The sequence below is a fragment of the Erithacus rubecula genome (genome assembly GCF_903797595.1).
Source record: "Erithacus rubecula genome assembly, contig: SUPER_Z_unloc_3, whole genome shotgun sequence".
NCBI lineage: Eukaryota > Metazoa > Chordata > Aves > Passeriformes > Muscicapidae > Erithacus > Erithacus rubecula.
The window spans coordinates 153,340-172,102 of NW_027635944.1; the positions used below are offsets into that span (position 1 = coordinate 153,340).

Sequence of the window (18,763 nt, forward strand, 5' to 3'; positions counted from 1 at the left end):
GTACACTTGCATGTTTCCTGCACATTCACTACAGGTAACATTTTGAACAATTGTTACTGGAATTGGCCAGGCTTGAAGTGGAAGTTCAAGAAGAGCAAAAGAGGCATCACTCATCCTTCTGCATCAATAGGACAACGATATTTCATGGCATCCTCTGTGAAAGAAGCTTTTCTATTTTATAGCAGTCAGGGAATAGAATGGGAGAGAATCTCTGGGATCAGCAGATCCAAATGCTTTCTGAGAGCTGGGAGATACAACCTACCATATTTTTCCTAAAGAAATCCAATTTCATCCCACAAGTACTTATAGTCTTATTTGCTACTTTTTCGAATGCAGAGCTGTGTTCATGTCTTATCCAAGCAACTCTTAATCGTGGTGTGATTTCATTGATCACATTGCACTTTCTTTTTTTCTATTAATTTCCTTCCGTATTTTTAAGAGAACTGCTGTTAGCTGAAGAACCCCAAGCCCTCTGGCAACAATTTTCCCACCTTTACTGTAGCAGTGGCTTTTACAGGAAGCTATTCCAAATTCAACATGTTTAGTTCTAATGTGAACGATCAGAACACTGTCATTTTTTCAAATCATGTCTGGTCTGTGTCTTTTACTTTAGAAAGTATTTATGATGCCCATTCTGACACAGACAGCTTTCTTGGTAAACATTAATTTCTATTCATATTTACAAAGACCAAACTTATGCAAAGTAAGACATCTTGCCCAGTGAATGTTTTAATTTTGTGTCCTAGTTCCTTTCAAAAATCTAGCAAAGACCTCCATAGTCCTCTTTGGATTTGAGTGCAAGGAGGTCTCACAAATCACTTTAGAAATCACTGGTAGCTGCTGACTGTGCTTTTGTTACTCTACTCAGTATTTGCAGTTTCAAATGATGTCTCTCTTGGCTTTAAACGGCAGCTTTCCCACTCTCTAATTTCTAGCCCACCCTTGCTGTGTAATTCCCTAACTTTTTGGGGGGAGAGGGTGTGTTGGTTACTTGTTTCATTGTTTGTTTGGGTTTTTTTCCCCGTCAAGATTTTCTAGCGTTGTCTTTTCCCAGATGTGCTGTGTTTAACTTCTGAGAATTGATTGCTTCTTTATCACTGTGCTTCCTGATATCCAAGACGCTGAGCTTATCTCAAATCACATCTTTCCTTTTGATTCCTTCCGTCATATCTATTTATTCCTTCTGTTTTCTGGAGACAGTTATTCACCCGACATGGCATGGAATCTTTCTCTTTCCCTGACTCTTGGCTGCATTTCATTCACGACAGGTCGAACAGCTTCTGTTTAGAAGAAATTCCAAACTTCACTCACAATTAGGAGGTTGCTGAACTCTCCTACCCAGCTGCCTTCATAAATTATTCCTTCATTAAATACTTTTCGTTTCTCAAGGTGTTTAAAGACTGATATCCTGTCATGCAAAATTTCTTCTTCACAAATTTAAACAAAACCAGCTCCTGATGTGTCAGAACACAGGTCTGTAAGCGGAGCTTCTCTTAGAGCCACTGGACCATCAAAGCAGAGGAGAAAGTGGAACAAGAGGGCGGCTGTCCCTCTGACCTCTTGTCTACTTGGGTTTTATTTCAGAGATAACAACACACGTGGCTGCTGCTTCTCACGCCAGAAGTCACAGGTAATACGCACGTGGAGCTAAATGAAGCTCTGATATCTCCCGGTTTTGTTTTAAAAGACAAAAATCCCGAAATTTCCAGGTCGCCACCGTATGCCACGGGCTGTACGGTGATGTGCTCACCCCTTGGAGCTGCAGCTCAAAGGGATAAATCTTGCAGATGACAAAACCAGATTGAGTCCTGTTGTTATCTCAATGGCCAGCAGCCAGCACTCGGGGACTGTCAGCAGGACCACCTTTTTGTTTTCACTTTTGTTTGCTTTTCACCGGCGGCTAACTATGCGCCACGTTTAGGTAAATGCATACTCTGAAAAGGCAAGCAGGAAATTTCCTACTCCACGGTTTGGTTTTTTTTTTTTGGTTTTTTTTTGGGTGGGGGGGGTGATGCATATGTAGGGAGAAACTGCAAGCGGAGAATAAGCCAAATTTCCAGGTGTGAACTTAAAAAACCTTATTCCTGAAGGGAAGTGCCAGCTGTTCCAGTACCTGCCCGTGATGGCAGCACCCGAGCCCTGGGCTGGGGAAGGACTCGGGGCTCTGACCCGGTGTGGGGCTCCGGCCCCCGGTCCCGGGCTCACCCTCGCCACAGAGCCCTTGGTGTTAGCCCAGGGCTGGTTTCTGCCTACAAGCCTCCGCTTGTTCCTTCTCCCTCTCTCCCATCCCCTCTTCCCGGCCCCCTCCCTCCCTTCCTCTCCCCCTCCCATCCCCTCACGGCTCTGAGGCACCGGCCCCTCCTCCGGCTGCTCTCGCTGTAAATCCGCCCCTGGCGCTGGGCAGCGGCTCTTCGCTCCCCTCTGCGTCCCAGCTCGGTTATTTAGGCGCGGTTAATTATCGGGTGGTTCTCTCTCCATATTTTTTTTTTTTTTTTTTTTTCCCCATTTGGAGAAGTTGAGTTCTCCTGGATTTCCTGTTGTAGGCGGAGGGGGAGTAGGGGGGGGTGAGAAAATCCCAACTAACTCTGCTTTTACTCCCCTCTTTTTTTCCTCCCTCTCCGCCGAGGGGAGGCTGCGAGGAGCCGGCGCGGCGTGGGGAGAGCGCGCAGCGCATTCCCGCGGCTGGAGCCTCTGCCCTCCCCTGAGGGGAGCTGAGGGCGGCGCGGCACCGGCTCTCCCGCCCGCTTCCCGCAGCATGGGCCGCCGGCGGCGGCTCCGCGGGCAGCTCTGCTGCTTCTTGTGCCTGTGGCTGGGGGGCCTGGCGCTGTGTGCGGAGGGAGCGGCCGGGAGGCAGCAGCAGCAGCAGCAGCAGCAGCAGCGCCCGGCGCTCCGCTCTCCCTCAGGCGCTCCCTCAGGCTCCGTGGCCGCCGCCGCGCACCGGGAGGACGGGGCTTGGAGCGCCGCCGGCCGGGTCCGCAGGAGGGGACAGCAGGACGCGCTCCGAGGGTAGGGAGAAGGCTGGACCCCGTTCCCGTGAGCTGCCCAGGGCATCTCCCCGCCGCAGCCCCTCGCCCGCGGGCTCCGTGTGTGCCCCGGCGCCGCTCCCCCTTCCCGCCTCTCCCTGGCTGAGGGCTCGGGGCTCGCCCAGCTGACGGTCCGGCCCTCGCCTGTGGAGTCTGGCCGCCTAATTAGCGCGATGTGATTAAGAGCAGTCATTGTGGGGAGCCTGTGTGACAGCTAACGAGCTGACCCCACTGGGCTCCTTGGTGTTGCGGTGCTGGCATACTTTGACCCTCGTTTTTTGGGGGGTTTCTGCGAAGAAGTGACGCAAAGTTGGTTTGGTTTCTTCCGATGTTTCGGGTACTTCTTGATATTTTGTGTTAGCTTATGTTTCCTTTTGAGCAGATGCCAGCAGATGCCTTTTGTGTCAGATGCCAGCAAGCCCGTTTTTACGGCAAAGCTTCTCAGACTTTGAATGAAAGTAGAATAAAACTCATCCCTTCTTCCTCAGTTGTTGCAACAAGGAGGAATGTGGTCTGCTGTTGCCATATATACCTCTTTATACTAATCAGCTGAACTAACCAAAAATAGAACATCACGGAAGAAGATTTTGTTTCTTTGAGAGGACTCTTTTAGTCAACTCCACTATGCACTTTTTGTTTGTTTGTATGCAGCTGGATTCTTTCTGCGTGTGTGTGTAAAATATTAACTTCTCTTTAGAGTGTTTCATATTTTCCCAAACACATTTATTGATTTGTCTGTGTCGCAGGCCAAATGTGTGTAGTTCTAGATTTCGCTCCTACTGTTGCCCTGGATGGAAGACATTCCCTGGAGGAAATGAGTGCATTGTTCGTAAGTGTCTGACTGCTTCTGTTGTTCCAGGGGTAACAATGAAAGCAAATATTCTTCTACGAGTCACTGTTCCATTCTGTATGAGAAAAGCCTATTAAGTTCTCTGTTTCACCTTATTTTTAAAAATAAGGGGGGGGGGAAAAAAACCCAAGATGGATTTACAGGTCCACGTTCCTTGTAGCTGAAGGGCTGCCCAATGACCTTGACATGTTCATAAGAGATGTCTCCAAATACTTTTTAAACAAAAACTGGGACAGTGGAGGAAAAAGGAAAAAAAAACTTTGTCAAATGAAATACCGAACTATAGTAACAGGAAAAAGCCAAAAGGTCTTGGTATAAACAAATCAGATCTTGAAGTTTCTGAAACTTGGAATTACAATCAGATAGCTTCTTTACCTCTGGGATGCTTACTCTCTTGTCTGTTATTTTTAGTTTTGATAGCTGTCAGGCATGTAGACTGGCTACTGGCTGGTCATGGCAGGTACTGTGCTGACAGATGTGACTTTTGACATGGCAGGAAAAAAAAAAGGAAAACGTTGTGTGTGTGGGGAATGCACTCAGTGCTCTGGTGGGATGATGTCTCAGGGGATGTTTACCATGAAAGAGAAAATGAAGTTTAACTTTATCTCTGTTAGGTAACAGCTGATAATAGGCACTCGCCTCCTTCAGACCTCACACTTTTATTCTGTTGCCATTTATTCTGGCCTGTCACTCTCTTGTTTTGTTTATAAGTGTGCTCAAATTCAGAATTCAGGTTCAAGAACAGACTGTTCTTTACTAAGCAGTAGAGGTCTATGTAATACTCCATCTGATAAACTGCAGGCATGCAGGATGAAACTGGGGAAGGAAAGGGTAATAAGCCAAGGTCTGCTAAACTTTTGATGCTTGGTGGCTTTTTTCTTTTTAATGATTTCAGGCCTCTCTCACCCTGTTCACATCTATTGGTTTTAAATGATTCAGCTTGACTAGCTAGTACTGGGGATAACTGTGCCATGTATCATTTATTTTCACCTAAAGCTGGCTCAGAATTTCCCAGCAAAGGATAATGGTGCTATTCAGAGGAAGATCCTTCTATTAATGTCCCTGTGGAATAAAGGGAGTTCCTCAAGATGTTCTGTTCACATTTATCAACTCTTTCAATACTGGCTTACTTGAATATGCAGTTTTTAAGAAGGAGTTAGGCTGCCTGTTACACTGTTGATAGGCTTTTCAGATCCAGCTTTGTGTCTGGCTCAAATGTGGCTAGGGGTTTTCAGCAATCCTTTCAAGATACCTTTAAATAAAATTGTGACTCTCAGTGCGTCTTAAAGGCCTTGGTCTCAGGTCTGCCCACATCCAGAATCCTCTTTGATTTATTTTTAGTTTATGTGCACAAAGGACATATTTTAGCTCCTGCCTATTTGCTGCACTCTAATTGCAGTTTTTTAACTTGTTTGGAGGGTGAATGATTTTGTCAGACCATGGTCTGTTTCTGCTTTTGGAGAACTTTTAAGATACAGATTTCTATACTCACATCTAATGACTGTGGCTCTTAGGCTCTCTTTTGATTCATATGCTCCTTGAGGAGATTAATTTGAATTTTCTTTAAAATCTTTTAGACTTCTAGCTCTTTTTCTTTGTGGTTCTGTCTGTTCTTTCTTCATTGGAGCTGTGCTGGATGGTGAGTGAGAAGGGAAGGCAGGACTCTGGGTCATCAGGGGGATGGCACAAGGTCAGACACACACATATGGGGTGCAGAGGCTTTCCTGAGGTTTTTATGGTTAGTTTTAGATCAGAGTGTGGGAGCCACCAGTGTACAGAAAACTGTATTTAGGGAAAGACCACAAAATCTGGAAAGTCCAGCATGTGGGCTTTAATTTGCCACAAAACTGCTTTGGGTAAAGGGAGAAAAAAAAATGGGCCCTAAAATGTCTTAAAAACGGTGATTATAAGAGTGAAAGTCATTGGATAAATTTGCATTGTTTATATTCCTTCACATTTTGGATTCTTGGTAATATTTTTTCACGGGTCTTGTGGCCTAAAAGATGTATTTTTAATCATTTTACGTTGCTTGCATAATTGGCTGGTATTTCTGACTGGGGAAAGAATTGATTACCTGATCTCAGTGGTCGGGTCAGTGTTTGAATATGAGTGATTTAATTCTGATTTTCTTCAAATTTGTCTAGGTGTTCTGATCATGCCAAAATTCAGTTTCCTTTATTTAACTTTAAATTACCTTTGCATGTGCAATAATTGTGCAGATGAAGTGAATTTTTGAATGTTGGGGTTTTTTTTTTCCCTACAACTCAGGTTAATCCCTGTCACCCTCTTTCTGTGTTTTTCCTCAGCAATTTGCAGGAACAGCTGTGGTGATGGGTTCTGTTCCCGTCCCAACATGTGCACCTGTGCCAATGGGCAGATATCACCCACATGTGGACCAAGACCTGGTGAGGACTCTGTGTTTTCATTAGAGATTTCATTGGAAGTCATTCTATGACAAAAATGCCAACTTTCTTAGAAACAACTTCTCGTTACTGCACACGCAAATGTAAATTGCGCTCAGGTAAAATACGTCAAGTTCTTGATCAAGTTTGTTATGCCACACATGCCTGTTTATTCTGTGTGGCAAATTTAAATGAAATATGCTTGAAGAGAGAAGAAAGTTTACAAATGAATGTGTGTGGCATTTACATTTTCACTGAGTCCATTTTGGTAAGAAATTAAGACTGCACACTCTCCGGTGCAATTAAAAGTTCAGAGTTGCTACGTAACCTCTCCACGAGCATACACTCATAACACATAGTGTAGATGGTACAAAGCTCATCACTCAGGCCCCGTTTTGGAGGCTGTGGGAGGTCACCCCTGTGTGGTGTTCCTGGCTGATTTTGGGTTCTCTCTGCAGCTCAGCAGTGCAGCACCAGCTGCAGCAACGGCGGGACGTGCGTGGGCGAGCGCTGCCAGTGCCAGCAGGGCTTCTCTGGTGCCCACTGCCAGCAGCGTAAGTCACAGGCAGCTTCCTCCACTGCAGTGCAACACCTGAAAGAAGTGCTTGTGGTGGTCAGCTGGCAGCCATTCCGTGCATGAAGTGCTTTTGTGCTCTCTGAAATCCAAGTTACAGATTGGATTCGCCAAGAAGTTTTGGGAAACCCTTGGAGAGCGATGTCACCGTTCATCCCGCTCTTCATACCAGATGCTCGCTGGATTTGCATTCTCTTTAGCAAAGTTTTCTCTGCCTCAGAACAACAGTCTCATTGCTGGCTTGAATAATGTTTTTTTTGTTTTCTACTTAGTCTGAGGAAAAAAGGATTAAATATGGTTCAAGCTGTTGGATACTTCCTTGTGTTGGCAGACAAGCTAGAAAGTGAATTATTTGCCCAGCTTTACCTATAACAGCACAGTGTTTACAAGCTGTAGCAATTTAGCAAACAATAAAAATCCCTGAAGGCTGCAGGGATGAAGAAAGACTCAAAGTGTATTCTGAGGCCAACTGACTACTAAATAGGAGAGAAATTAATTGCATAAAGCAGCCTGAAAGAACTAGAGATTAAACAGAGGGTAGCTATGCAAAAACCAGATGGAATATTGTGGAAGTTAATTTTTTTGCCCTAGTCATTCTTATAAATGTTGGAAAACTCTTGTTCTTGTTTCAACTGGATAAAACTCTGAAATTTTAGCAAATAGTTGTACAAATAGCTGTAATCTTGAATTGTGACCCTAGCCACAGAGAAATTTTGTGTTAAGGGTTGCTGGTCCCTTCCTGCTTTTGTTAAAATATTGGGTCAACACCTGCACGCTCTCAGACAAGGCAAATTTCCAGTGAATAAATGAAAAGATGATTGAATTTTCAAGTGATGACCCTGAAGCAATCCAGAAAATCTGCATAAACTCTGGAAATTGGTTTCAATGTATCAGTTAGTTAAAATTTCAAGCAGGATTTTGAATATGTGTTTTCTAGACAGTCTTACAAATGTAAATATATTTTTATTTCTATTTAGAAAAAATTAATTATATATTGTCTTAATAAGAAAAACAAGTTAATTGTCTTGCTGAAGTGTCATCCATTAATTCAGTAATGTAACATGCAGCAAAATATTTAAATTTTATGTGTGCATTCTCAGGTGGTTCTTGGTAAGAAGTAAGGCTTTATCACATTTTCTCACAACACTACATTTTATTCTCTCCACTGTGATACAGGTGTCATGTGTATCTTTTTTCAGTTTGACATTGTTACCTTCTCCAGGCTTCTGGAGTTCTTTTGCTTCTGTTACACATGTCACATCCGAACTGAGGAGACATGTTTAGGAAGGCAGCCTAATGACTTTGAGACCAGAAATCTAAAATTTTAAAAATTTTGTGGCTGTCTTGTAACCTGAAATATTTTGATTTGGAACATGTGCTAATTTTGAAGAAATGACCCAAAGCAATGAGTCAGAAAATAGCCAAAATGAGTTAGTTAAGGAATTCTTTTAATGGTGTTTTTCAGCCTCTCTGAAGAGCCATCTTCCTTTTATGAACTGAGAAAGTTCAGTGGTCTGTCAGGAAGCTTTGTTCTTGATTCAGAACATTGGTAAAGAGTTTGGGTGGGTGCTCTGAAGTCCCATGACAGTGAAACACCTTTTTCATCTGAATGTGCTGTGGGTTTATAACCCTTTCACCCCACCCAGCTTCCTCTCTCAACACACAGATTTTACTTTTTGTTGGGATCTTTTAAGAAACACAGTTTTTCAGGTACTTAAAAGGATGAGTTAAGTGGGTAATTTTTCTCCCTTGGCTCTAAGCATCACTCCTCCTTCCAGCAGCATCAACTCTGAGAGATGAATATCTGTCTCTTGGACTCCTTTCTCTTCTCAAAATGATTGTTGCTCTTGTGACTGGACAACACAACTTAATATGCCCAAAAACCCCCTCAAAATAGTTGAGGTTTGATAGATAACTAACTTCAGTGAGGGATAAAAGTTCTTATAATATAGTTCTTAGATAATTCCTATGGTTATGAGTGACTAGAGCTGCACAGCTGATTGAAATACAATACAAGCTGAACATCTGCTGTTAGTCTGTGCTGAGCAGCTGTTTGCAGTTAGCAGCAGCAGGTACTAATGGAATTTGGTTTGCACAGCCATTGCTGGTGGAGGTGCTGGGAGGGAAATCAGCTCCATCTCCAGGCCTAGGAAGACTCAGAGCAGCGAGCATTTTTAAAATGAAGCATGTGCTGAGGTTGGAGGTGTCACTGCCATGGTGTTACTGAGCTGTTTGTCTGTTTTTGCTGTTTGCAGCTGTCTGTGAGAGTGGCTGTCAAAACGGAGGACGCTGTGTTGGACCCAATCGCTGTGCTTGCATCTACGGCTTCACTGGCCCCCAGTGCCAAAGAGGTAAAAGAAATCTCAGCTCTTATATACAAAAAAATGCTGTGTGTACATGTCTTACACTGTATTTTCAGCCAGTAAACTTTCAGTAAACCTCTTAACTGTAATTTTAGAAAGTGTCCTCCTTTTTATTTTCTAGTTTGGCAGACACGTTAAAAATTGACAAGTACAAAGCCTAACTGGTAGGAATTCCAGCTTATTTGGGCTGCAAATTTTGTATAGTAGTTAAAAGATTATCTGTGTTTTGCTCTCTGCTATATGAAATAGCAATCCACCCAAATTGCTGGTGGTGTTAGGATTGTGTGAATCTAGATAACTGAAGGATTTTTTTCTGTATAAAACCTCTTTCATAAGAGGAACTTGGGAAGTCATTTGCCATGGTTAGTTATGAGGAAGTCAGAGAAGGACTGAAAAAATAACCAATTACAATAGTACAGGGATCAGTTCCTAAACCATTCTTATTCCAGAATGCATCTCAAAGGTGACTTCTGAAGGGAATCCTGTGGGATTCCCTGTTTCAAATTCAGCTGTGAAATGCTCAGACCTGGGCATAAATTGGGAGAAATATCTTGCATCTCTTTTATGTTTTTACTTTTTAACATTTGTTAACTGTGAAATGGAAATAATTTCCTTGGAGGTAAAGGAACTAAAAACCCAAACACTGAAAAAGCAGGAGTTTCTATTTGCTATTCCAGCCTGGTATATATACCCACTAGGTATCACAGGCATGAGAGGAATGTAAAGGATCAGTTTGTCTCTAGTTTGTTGTTGTTTTCATTCTCAAAACCTGATTTTCAGTTTTCTGTTTACCCCATTCCCTGTAGATTCTTCTGAAGCAAACTCAAGACCCAGATCTTACATTGTTTGGTTAGTGGAGAAATAGGAAGAAGTATCTTGTTAAAATAATACTTAGAGCCATTTTATAGCCATTCAGAAGTATATCTGTGCAGGATGTATACCTGTCTAAAGTAAGAGAGTACCAACTCTCTGTTTAGAATGGATTTTCAAAGGATTGGAAAAGGTTGGGCTAATATATAGTTTGAGCCTTACTTTTGATGGATCTTAACACTGAAATTCTGCAGTCTGGGCTGTGTGTCTAAAATGGATTGTAGCTCTAGCCAAACTATGGCATGATAGAATTGCAATATTCAAAATTATCTCTTATTTTTTTAATTTAGCTCCTGATTGCATTCAGACATGCTTTTTACTTACTGCCAGACCACTTGGTAATCTTGTTTATTGTCCCAGATAAAAGAAATCATTCCTAGTTAAGGTTTGCTTCTGTTCTCTGACTGCATTCAGAGAATTCAATCTGTGGAATCATGTTAATGCATCTGACAGACTCCAGCTGTGATGATGGCTCAGAGTTTTTACTAATGATATTTATACTTTAAATAGTTTGACCTTCAAAGCTTAAAAGATTCTGCTACACGTGTGTTGCAACTTATCTTTTGTGATGATGAAAGGGTTTAGGTTTGCTTTCTTACCATTCAGTGTGAAATCTTTACCTGCAGAACTCAGGCCCTGTACAGGAATTGAAACATCAGTGTTTTGGCATCCTTATTTCCCAGCTGTCCTTGAAAGTTCTAGATTTTCAATTTTGTGTAGAGTTCTGCAAGAGCTCGTCTGCCTTATGTGCCTATTTGAAAATTGAGTTATTTCAGTTAAAGGTTTGCATTTTATTGCTTTAAATTTGAGGTAGTAAGCCAAATTTCATTTTGTCACTGTCAATAAAATATAGCATATACTGTAATTGCATATATAATAACTATCTGCTGTATCTAATCTAATAGAGTATGCTTTTACAGCTTTGACAGGGTTAAGTAAAATTTTACCTAATCTTTGTGTTGCAGAGACCTTCTTATATTCAAATAAAGAAGTTAGTAATTTTTTTACTCTTATTCAGTTAAGATGACTCCTATAGTATATCTTAATAATAACTGCAAAAAATATCTGAGTGCTCATTTTGTTTATGCTTTATAAGAGGTAGAGTATGTGAAAGTACTGTAAAAGAAAGATGCCTTAAATGCCTGTTTAGTTCAACAGTAATTTGTAATTTATGCATTTAATGTAATAGTTTATGCTTTCCAATAAATAGCAGAATGCAGTGATTTCTTCATCTGTGGGTTGCCATAGCTGCCTGTAATGTTTTACAGCAAGAAATGTCTCAGTGGTTTAATTTTAAACTGAACTTAGGAGCAGTTCATAACTCTTTAAGTAAAATTTTATAGTTTAAGGATACCTGAACTTCCCTTGCAAATCACATCAAAATTATAAGAGACATTGTTTTATAATTTTTATTTGCATCATTCTGTTTTAAACGCACACTTTTTTATGGTTCTGTAAATTAAGTTCTTTAAAATTAGGTATTTTCTTCCTAATACGGAACATGTGTGTGTTTCCTTCAGCCTGGCCCCCCAGCCTAAGCTGTGTGATAAAATGTGCTGGTTTTTCAGCTCTCTGGGCTCTGAGCAGACTAATTTCCGGGCTGGAGACAGGAGGCTGAGCAGCAACTGATGGCTGGCATGATTGGAGTATTTAACTTCAGATCTTCTGGGGTAAAAAGAGAGAAAAACCTGCTTGGGAGCTCCTGCTTTTTCTGATATGTGCACTGACCTCTTACATTTCTTGTCAAGTCTGGTCTTTGGTCAGCTGCTTGTCTTTGACACAAGACACACAAGAACAAATTCATAAGATACAAGTTTTTTGTGTGGTGCTTTTAAAGAAAAAAACCAAAAGTTGATATTTCTGCAGTTGAATTTTCCCAGTGAAAGGAACAGAAAAAAGAAAGAGCAACAGAATAATAGGCCTCATTCTCAGTTGTACATATAAGGATTTTTTTTTCTTTCCTAACATGACCAATTCCTTTGCTTTTTGAGCATTGTAAAGGATAGTTATATCTCTGCTTGTGGTCTGTGTGGGTTTTTTTTATTATTATTTATAATCTTTAGAGATAGGAAGCTCTGGAAAAGCAAGGATGTCTTCCTCCTTCTTTATCATGTGATGAAAGGAAGAAGTGAGAAAAGCAAGTCTTGCCCATTTATGCAAACTTGCCTTCATCCCATATGGGGGGAGGAAGAGCAGTTCCCATTTACTCTGCATTAAATGGCTCTTAATGGGAAGCCAAAGGGTTTGGAATGAGTAGAAATGTGTAGCTTGGGAAGAGCATCCTTTTGGAGAGGGAAGAGGATTTCAGACAAAGCTATCAAGATGTGACAGGTAAGATACTGGCAAAAAATATGGAAATACATAATTGGAGAAGCAGCTTTCCAATAGCAAAGGGGGCCTAAAACAGATCTGGAGAGGGTTTTTTTGTAAGGGCAGGCAGGGTTAAGACAAGGGTGATGGCTTTAAACTGCCAGAGGGCAGAGGGATTGGATTTTGGGCAGGAATTGTTCCCTGTGAGGGTGGGCAGGCCCTGGCACAGGGTGCCCTGAGCTGTGGCTGCCCCTGGATCCCTACAGTCCCCAAGGCCAGGCTGGACACTGGGGCTGGGAGAGTCTGGCACAGTGGGAGGTGTCCCTGATGTGGATGGGGTTGGAACAACCTGAGCTTTGATGTCCATTCCAACCCAAACCATTCTGGGAGTCTTAAATTCTATGGCTATAACATGAGAGAAAAATTTTTCTTCAAGCTGTGCAGTGAATGGAAAAAACTTACCAACAGCACAGAGAAAGTAGGATGAAGCAAAATGCATCCTTATTAAAGTATTGTTAGTGTGCAGTAACTGAGGCAAAAAAGAATAAAACAGAACTGAAGTGGGCATGCACTGAAACAGCTGATAGCACAGAGGATATAAAGATGTTTGGGTAAAATACATGTAGTTAAAATTAAGCTAGCATAGCAAACTGACACAGATTTGTCAATACTTCTCAAACACAGTTTTGTTATAAAGAAGTAGTACAATATATATTTAGACTGTAGTGTTGTTGAAGTTGCTTGTGTGTGCTGAAGTGACAGTGACCAGGTCTAAATGAAGCAGCAGAAAATGTAATTCCTTAACAAGGTGCTTCTTCTGACAGGTATTTAGAACACCTCTTAACTTTACAATGCTTTTCCTGTCTGTTTTTGCTAGCAGTACCATGAGGTGCTTAACAGCAAAAATGTTTTTTTGATCAGCAAGCTCTTCTCTTTTCGTGAGAGTCTTGGAAAGCTAGCTTTTTAATTTTACTGTGGAGTTGTTTTGTTGGTTTTTTTTTCTTCTTTATTAATAGCTGCTATCATCCTGAGCCAGAGTAGAGGTATTTTAAGGTCATCCTGCTTTTTTTCTTTCAGTGTACAGTAAGTGAAAGACATCAGTTTACTTCATCTCCAATTTTAGCCTCTGGGAAGGGGGGCATGTGGTCATGGGTTATTTTCTGGAGGTTCATAAAGGAGTTGTGCAAGGCCTGTTGAATGAAGAAAAAAATAATTAATTTACTGTAGCCTGCTCAAAACTACATGGCCCAGTTCACAGTGGATGTTCATGGTCACTGAAGGAAATGCAAGTGTTTAATTATCAACTTGAAACCTAATTTAACTAAAATTATAAAATAAAGTTCTGTTTAATAAAATTGACTCAAAATAAGTCAGCAGTAGTTTAAAACTATGGAATGTGAAACTTCCTAAGATTTACAACTTCATTCTTGTCTACTTTTATCTCTTGATTTTTTTGTTAAAAAGTTAATTTCTATCAGCTTTCAATAGTTGGTTGAAATCTGATTGCAAGCAAAATGCCACAATGGTCATGTTTTTTTTTTTTTTTTTTTTTTTTAAAAAGAAGCCTCTGTATAGACTAAAAAAACATTCTATTCCTCTTGGAGATAGTAGGTGATAGAAATTGCAAATACCTGCAGCAGTAAGAGGAAAAGCTTTATCTGACAGGAAAATCCCTGATTCAGGACAGTAGATCAGATTTTGGAAGAACCTGTTATGTATTTTGGTTTTTTGGGGGTTTTTTTTGAGGCTAGAGATGTTGTCAGGTGCTAATAACACACACTTAAGTGCAGCCCCTGCTCACCAAGCTCCTTTTTGTGCTGCAGGTTCTGACCTGTAGATACTGGCCCACATCATCCCTTGAAGGATTACAGCAGGGCAGATCCAAAAAGCTGCTTTCCTGCTCTCTGATGTCAGTGCCCAGTGGTGCTACTGGCACTGCATTCCCTGCTCTTGTCACCCATCCTTATCTCCAAAAACAAGGTTTCCAAAGGCAAATATCTGCCTGAAGCACTAAAAACCTGCAAGGTGCTTACAGAGTGTGTGTGCTTGTTGTTAACACATTGGGAAATTTCTCCCTTCTAGGTCTGCAAAAGATTTAACATCTAGCAGTTTTAAAAATGACACTGGTAATGCTGATCATGCAATAGTGGTGGAGGAAATGTTGTGATCCCAGTCAATGTCTCTCTCTTATTCCCTTCTTTTAGTTTTTAATTAAATCCCAATACTTGAATGACTCTTCGTTTGGCTCCAAATGGAAAAGGTAAAAACCCTTCAGTGCAGCAGCTTTGAAATCTTCAAAACTTCTCAGTTTGTTCAAGCACTGGACAGGGAAGATACAAACAGTCATACAAGTGGAGTTGTTGCTCTTATTAGAATTAAAAGCAGTGGTTTTATCCCTTAAAAGTAGGTCTGCAAAAGAAAAACGAAAATATGGATTTAAATGACCTCTTCTGAGTCTTGAGAGTTTTCACCAGAGTGCATCTCAGGCACTTGGAATGTTTCAGTCATTTAAAAAGGAAGCTCTGTAGCTGTGCCACCCTAAATTGTGAAAAAGAACTACCAGAGCTATTATGCCTTATACTTATGGCCAATATATAAATTTTCTTCATTAATCTATTTTTTAAAATCTGCACTCAAAAATTAGTTTTTTTCCTCTTAGCTACTGGAGGAACAAGTCTAGGAGAGCATTAAAAAAAAAAAAAAGGTTTTTACATGTTAGGTAGGACTTGGATTAGTTTATGCTCTGCATTTAAAAATTGTTCACTGAAAAGTGAAACAAGGGTCTGATAATATAGATCAGTGAAGCAAAATCATGGGTGAGTGAGAAACGTTGCAGAGGAGAGGGATGAGAATGCTCTGAAACCTTCTGTCTATTCTTCTCCCTCAGTGAAAATTTTGCTCTTTGTCAGATGCATTCAAAATGTCACCTCTTTTTAAAAAATTGCATGGGGAGAACGAAAACACAAGAGCAGAGCAAGTCTATGTTGGCATTGTTAGAGTGTCAGAAGAAAAAATTTTTGCTGATAAGTAAAAAAATTACTAATTTTATCAAAATAATTAATTTGTGCGGTATCCAGAAAAAATATCTTGATATATTTACAGGATATCTAGGAAAGTTAGAGATCAGAAAAAATTGCCTTTAACAAAGCAAATGCAAATACCTCTGAAATATTCATGTGCGTAGGAAAACTTTCTGTCAAATTCAGTAAGTGCTGATGTTATATATTGCTTATATAGGTGTTCTACACAAAATTGAAAAAAGCAGAAATGAACTAAAGAACCCAGTTTTGAAATACTGGGAAGAAGGAAGAAATAATCAAATTTTTCACTTTTTGAGACTATGAAATGTATTAGAACAAGTTAGATTAATTTCCTTTTCTGTTTACAAGTGTTGTGTAGAGGAGGCTTGAGAGATTATTTGGGAAACTCAGGAACCTTGGAATTGTATTTCTGTAATGGTTATGAATGTCTGAAATTGTTGTTTTACCTTGGGTTTATATTCTGTGTACACAGAGGTTTCATGTTAGATCCAGGAGGGTGAAGGGAGGGGTTTGGATATTTCTTTGAATATTGCAGTGGTGGAGCAAGAAATGGAAGAGGGAAAGTAAATATTATAAATAACACCCAAACAGTTGTTTGTGAAAACTGAATTTGAAAAGTAAGACATGGGAAGATACATTTTTTTCTTGTTGTTCTTTTTCTTGTTTTTCTCTCAAAGGGTACAGTCATCCACCTTAGACTTGTTTTGATTAATAAGGAGTTTGATAAAACTGTCTCAAAGTTGAGCCAGGAGGATGAGTGTGGAGAACCCAAAACTCTCTGTGGCTCTCTGGTTGAAGGTTAGATAGATGCCAGAAATTTTGAAGTAATTTTCTTATTCTATTTTCTCCTCCTGTGTTTTTCACACACCTTGGTATTTTTCATTATGTCTATTATGCTTCCAACTCCCATACAGCAAATTAAATGTTAAAGCTTAAAATTCTGTAAATTGGATTTGCTTTAAATTTTCAACCTTATCTGTCCTCCTAATCATTAATTATGCAGTATTAAAAGCCATAGTTGCTGTAATAAAATATACATGGAAAAGAGCAATCCAGGTATTATCAGGGATAATTTACTGAAGCCAGTCAAGAGCACATTGCATCCAGGATTGTAAAATCATGGATTTCCAAAAGTAAACTGGTTTATTCCACCTCAGACTAATAACTTGCTATATTGGGAACAGGATTAAATTAATTCTGGATTGATAAAATATAGAAATTATCTTCTATATTTTGGTTGTTAAAAGATACTCATTTTTATAATTCTCCCTGAAAATCTTGTATAAGCCCAAGAGGTAAATTTCTAAAGCCCTTTGGTTTTGCACACCCAAGAGATCTGAAGAGCAGGAACTGTGTTTCTGCCTCTGCACAAACAGAACTCTAGTAAATAGTAGCAGGTTGGGTTTTTAGCTTATTATGAACTCAAATTATCACAGCAGTCTAGACAGTCATCTGTTGAAACGTTTCTTGCAGTTTAAATACAGATATATATATATATATGTATGTATATAAATTTTTTTTCTAAGGGGAATGTGTGAAACAGTTGTTTTTCCCACTTAGGTTAATAATTAATGAGATTGCATTCAGCTCCAGTGTCTGTGGTTTTGTTTGGGTTTCTGGGCTCCTTTTTCCATGCCTTTCTAATTTACATGGGGGTAGGTTATGAAATATTTTCCCTCCTCATTTTGTAAGTGTGGGTGCATTCTGGAAACCTTGGCTTCTGCTCTGGGGAATGACTGAATTCCAGAGTGAGAGGGTGAGGGTGGAATGAGGGAATCTACACTTTACACTGCTCAGCAATACTCTTAAAAGGGTGTCCCATCTTAAAATTAAAGTCTTCCTTGTCACTGATCCTGATTTTCTGTTCCTTTGAGGCTGAACTGAGTAGCACTGACTTCATGGAGCAGGGAACCAAAAGCCTGTGGACAGTGTAGCTCAAGTTTACAACTTATGGCCAAGAAAAGTAACATGTTTTTGCACACACAGAGTAAAATATTGGCTTCTTAATTCCTGGGGTGTGAATTAATTAAGAGCTTCATGTGCATCTGTCTGTCTTTCCAGTGTCCAAGCTTTGATGAGGAAGGTATTTTTGAAGGAGAAGCAGGAGAGAAAGGAGCAGCAGGCAGCACGAAGGTGTTCCTTTGCTGCTTCTGATATTTTACAGCAAAGATGTACAAACATCTTATTAGGGTTGTTGGTATAAACTGCTGAATTTTGTGAAAAGCCAAAAAAAGATGATTGCTTTTTTTGTCTCTATGTACACTGCTGTAACTTCCTGCAGTGACTGATGATTAGTATTTCATTGTGTGTCAGACTGTGTGCTGAGTTTTGGGATTTCATTAGATGCCATCTTTACATAGTAGCAGGCCCTCTGGAAGCATAAGGAAATACATGCATTCACAAGGAGCTCCAGCCAAACCAAAATTGGACATCTTGCTGGAACCAAAACTCAGGAATGTTTCTCTCCCTGTGCTTGAAATTTTCTATCGGTCTGTATATGATACTTCAGTTACACGTGGATACATTTTGTTCCAAGGAGTTTTTAAGCAAGTATTTGAATTCTGGAGGGTGCTGAATCCCATAAATGACAAAAGTGAAGTATTTCCATGTTTCTCTATTTCTGTGCTTTTTCTTGTGTGTTTGTACACAAAACCTTTCAAAATGTTTTGTGTTCTGAAATGCTGGAAACATTTTTTTTTTTAATGTTCAGATTGATTAGGCAAAATTGCAGTTTATTTCAGAAATACTGTTGCTATTTGGCCATTTCCTCCCCATGTGCTTAGGTGTGTAACAGCAAATTGCTTTTTAGTTTATAAGAGTTTTAAGATCAGCAGTTACTACTGGAGTAAGACTTTATCTGCTTAGAACTGTCATAATACCAATTATATAAAAATGTCAGTGTGAGCCATGGAGCTGTTGCTTTTGGAAAAGAGCTCCTGCTGCTGTTCCAGCCAGAGGAAAATGAGAATATCCATAGAATAGACGTGACAGAAATACTGGTGGAACCTGGAATTTTGCTAAAAGCTACTAAGCCCACACAGATTCCTGCATTGAACCTGTGGCTTTTTCTTCTGTCATTTGCAGCTGCCCTCCACTTCCTTTCCAGATGCCAAGAGTGTGTTGTTAACTTTCCCATCAGTCACAGTAGTTTGTGTGATGGGAAGTTTTACATCACAGGAGCTGATCAGGAAAGGTCATGTGGGACCACTAGAACAGTAATAAAATTTCAACCTGAAAAGGAAAGCTGTCAGATGAATAAAAATGTCCAGACCTTTGTGATGTATTTAACATCAATGCTCAAAACCATTTTCCACTAAGCTGCTCTTCTCT

The 18,763-nt window shown here is 40.2% G+C and overlaps 1 protein-coding gene across 1 annotated transcript in view; it reads left to right on the forward strand.

The window, feature by feature from the left end:
* Window positions 1-2,755: 2,755 nt before the first annotated feature.
* LOC306814893 (fibrillin-2-like) overlaps window positions 2,756-18,763 on the forward strand; it is a gene marked incomplete at both ends in the record, with an annotated part of 115,840 nt that continues 99,832 nt past the window's right edge. Inside the window, 5 exon segments of the mRNA XM_079331388.1 lie at window positions 2,756-3,006; window positions 3,770-3,852; window positions 6,180-6,278; window positions 6,734-6,829; window positions 9,105-9,200. Coding sequence (XP_079187514.1) covers window positions 2,756-3,006; window positions 3,770-3,852; window positions 6,180-6,278; window positions 6,734-6,829; window positions 9,105-9,200 — 625 coding nt within the window.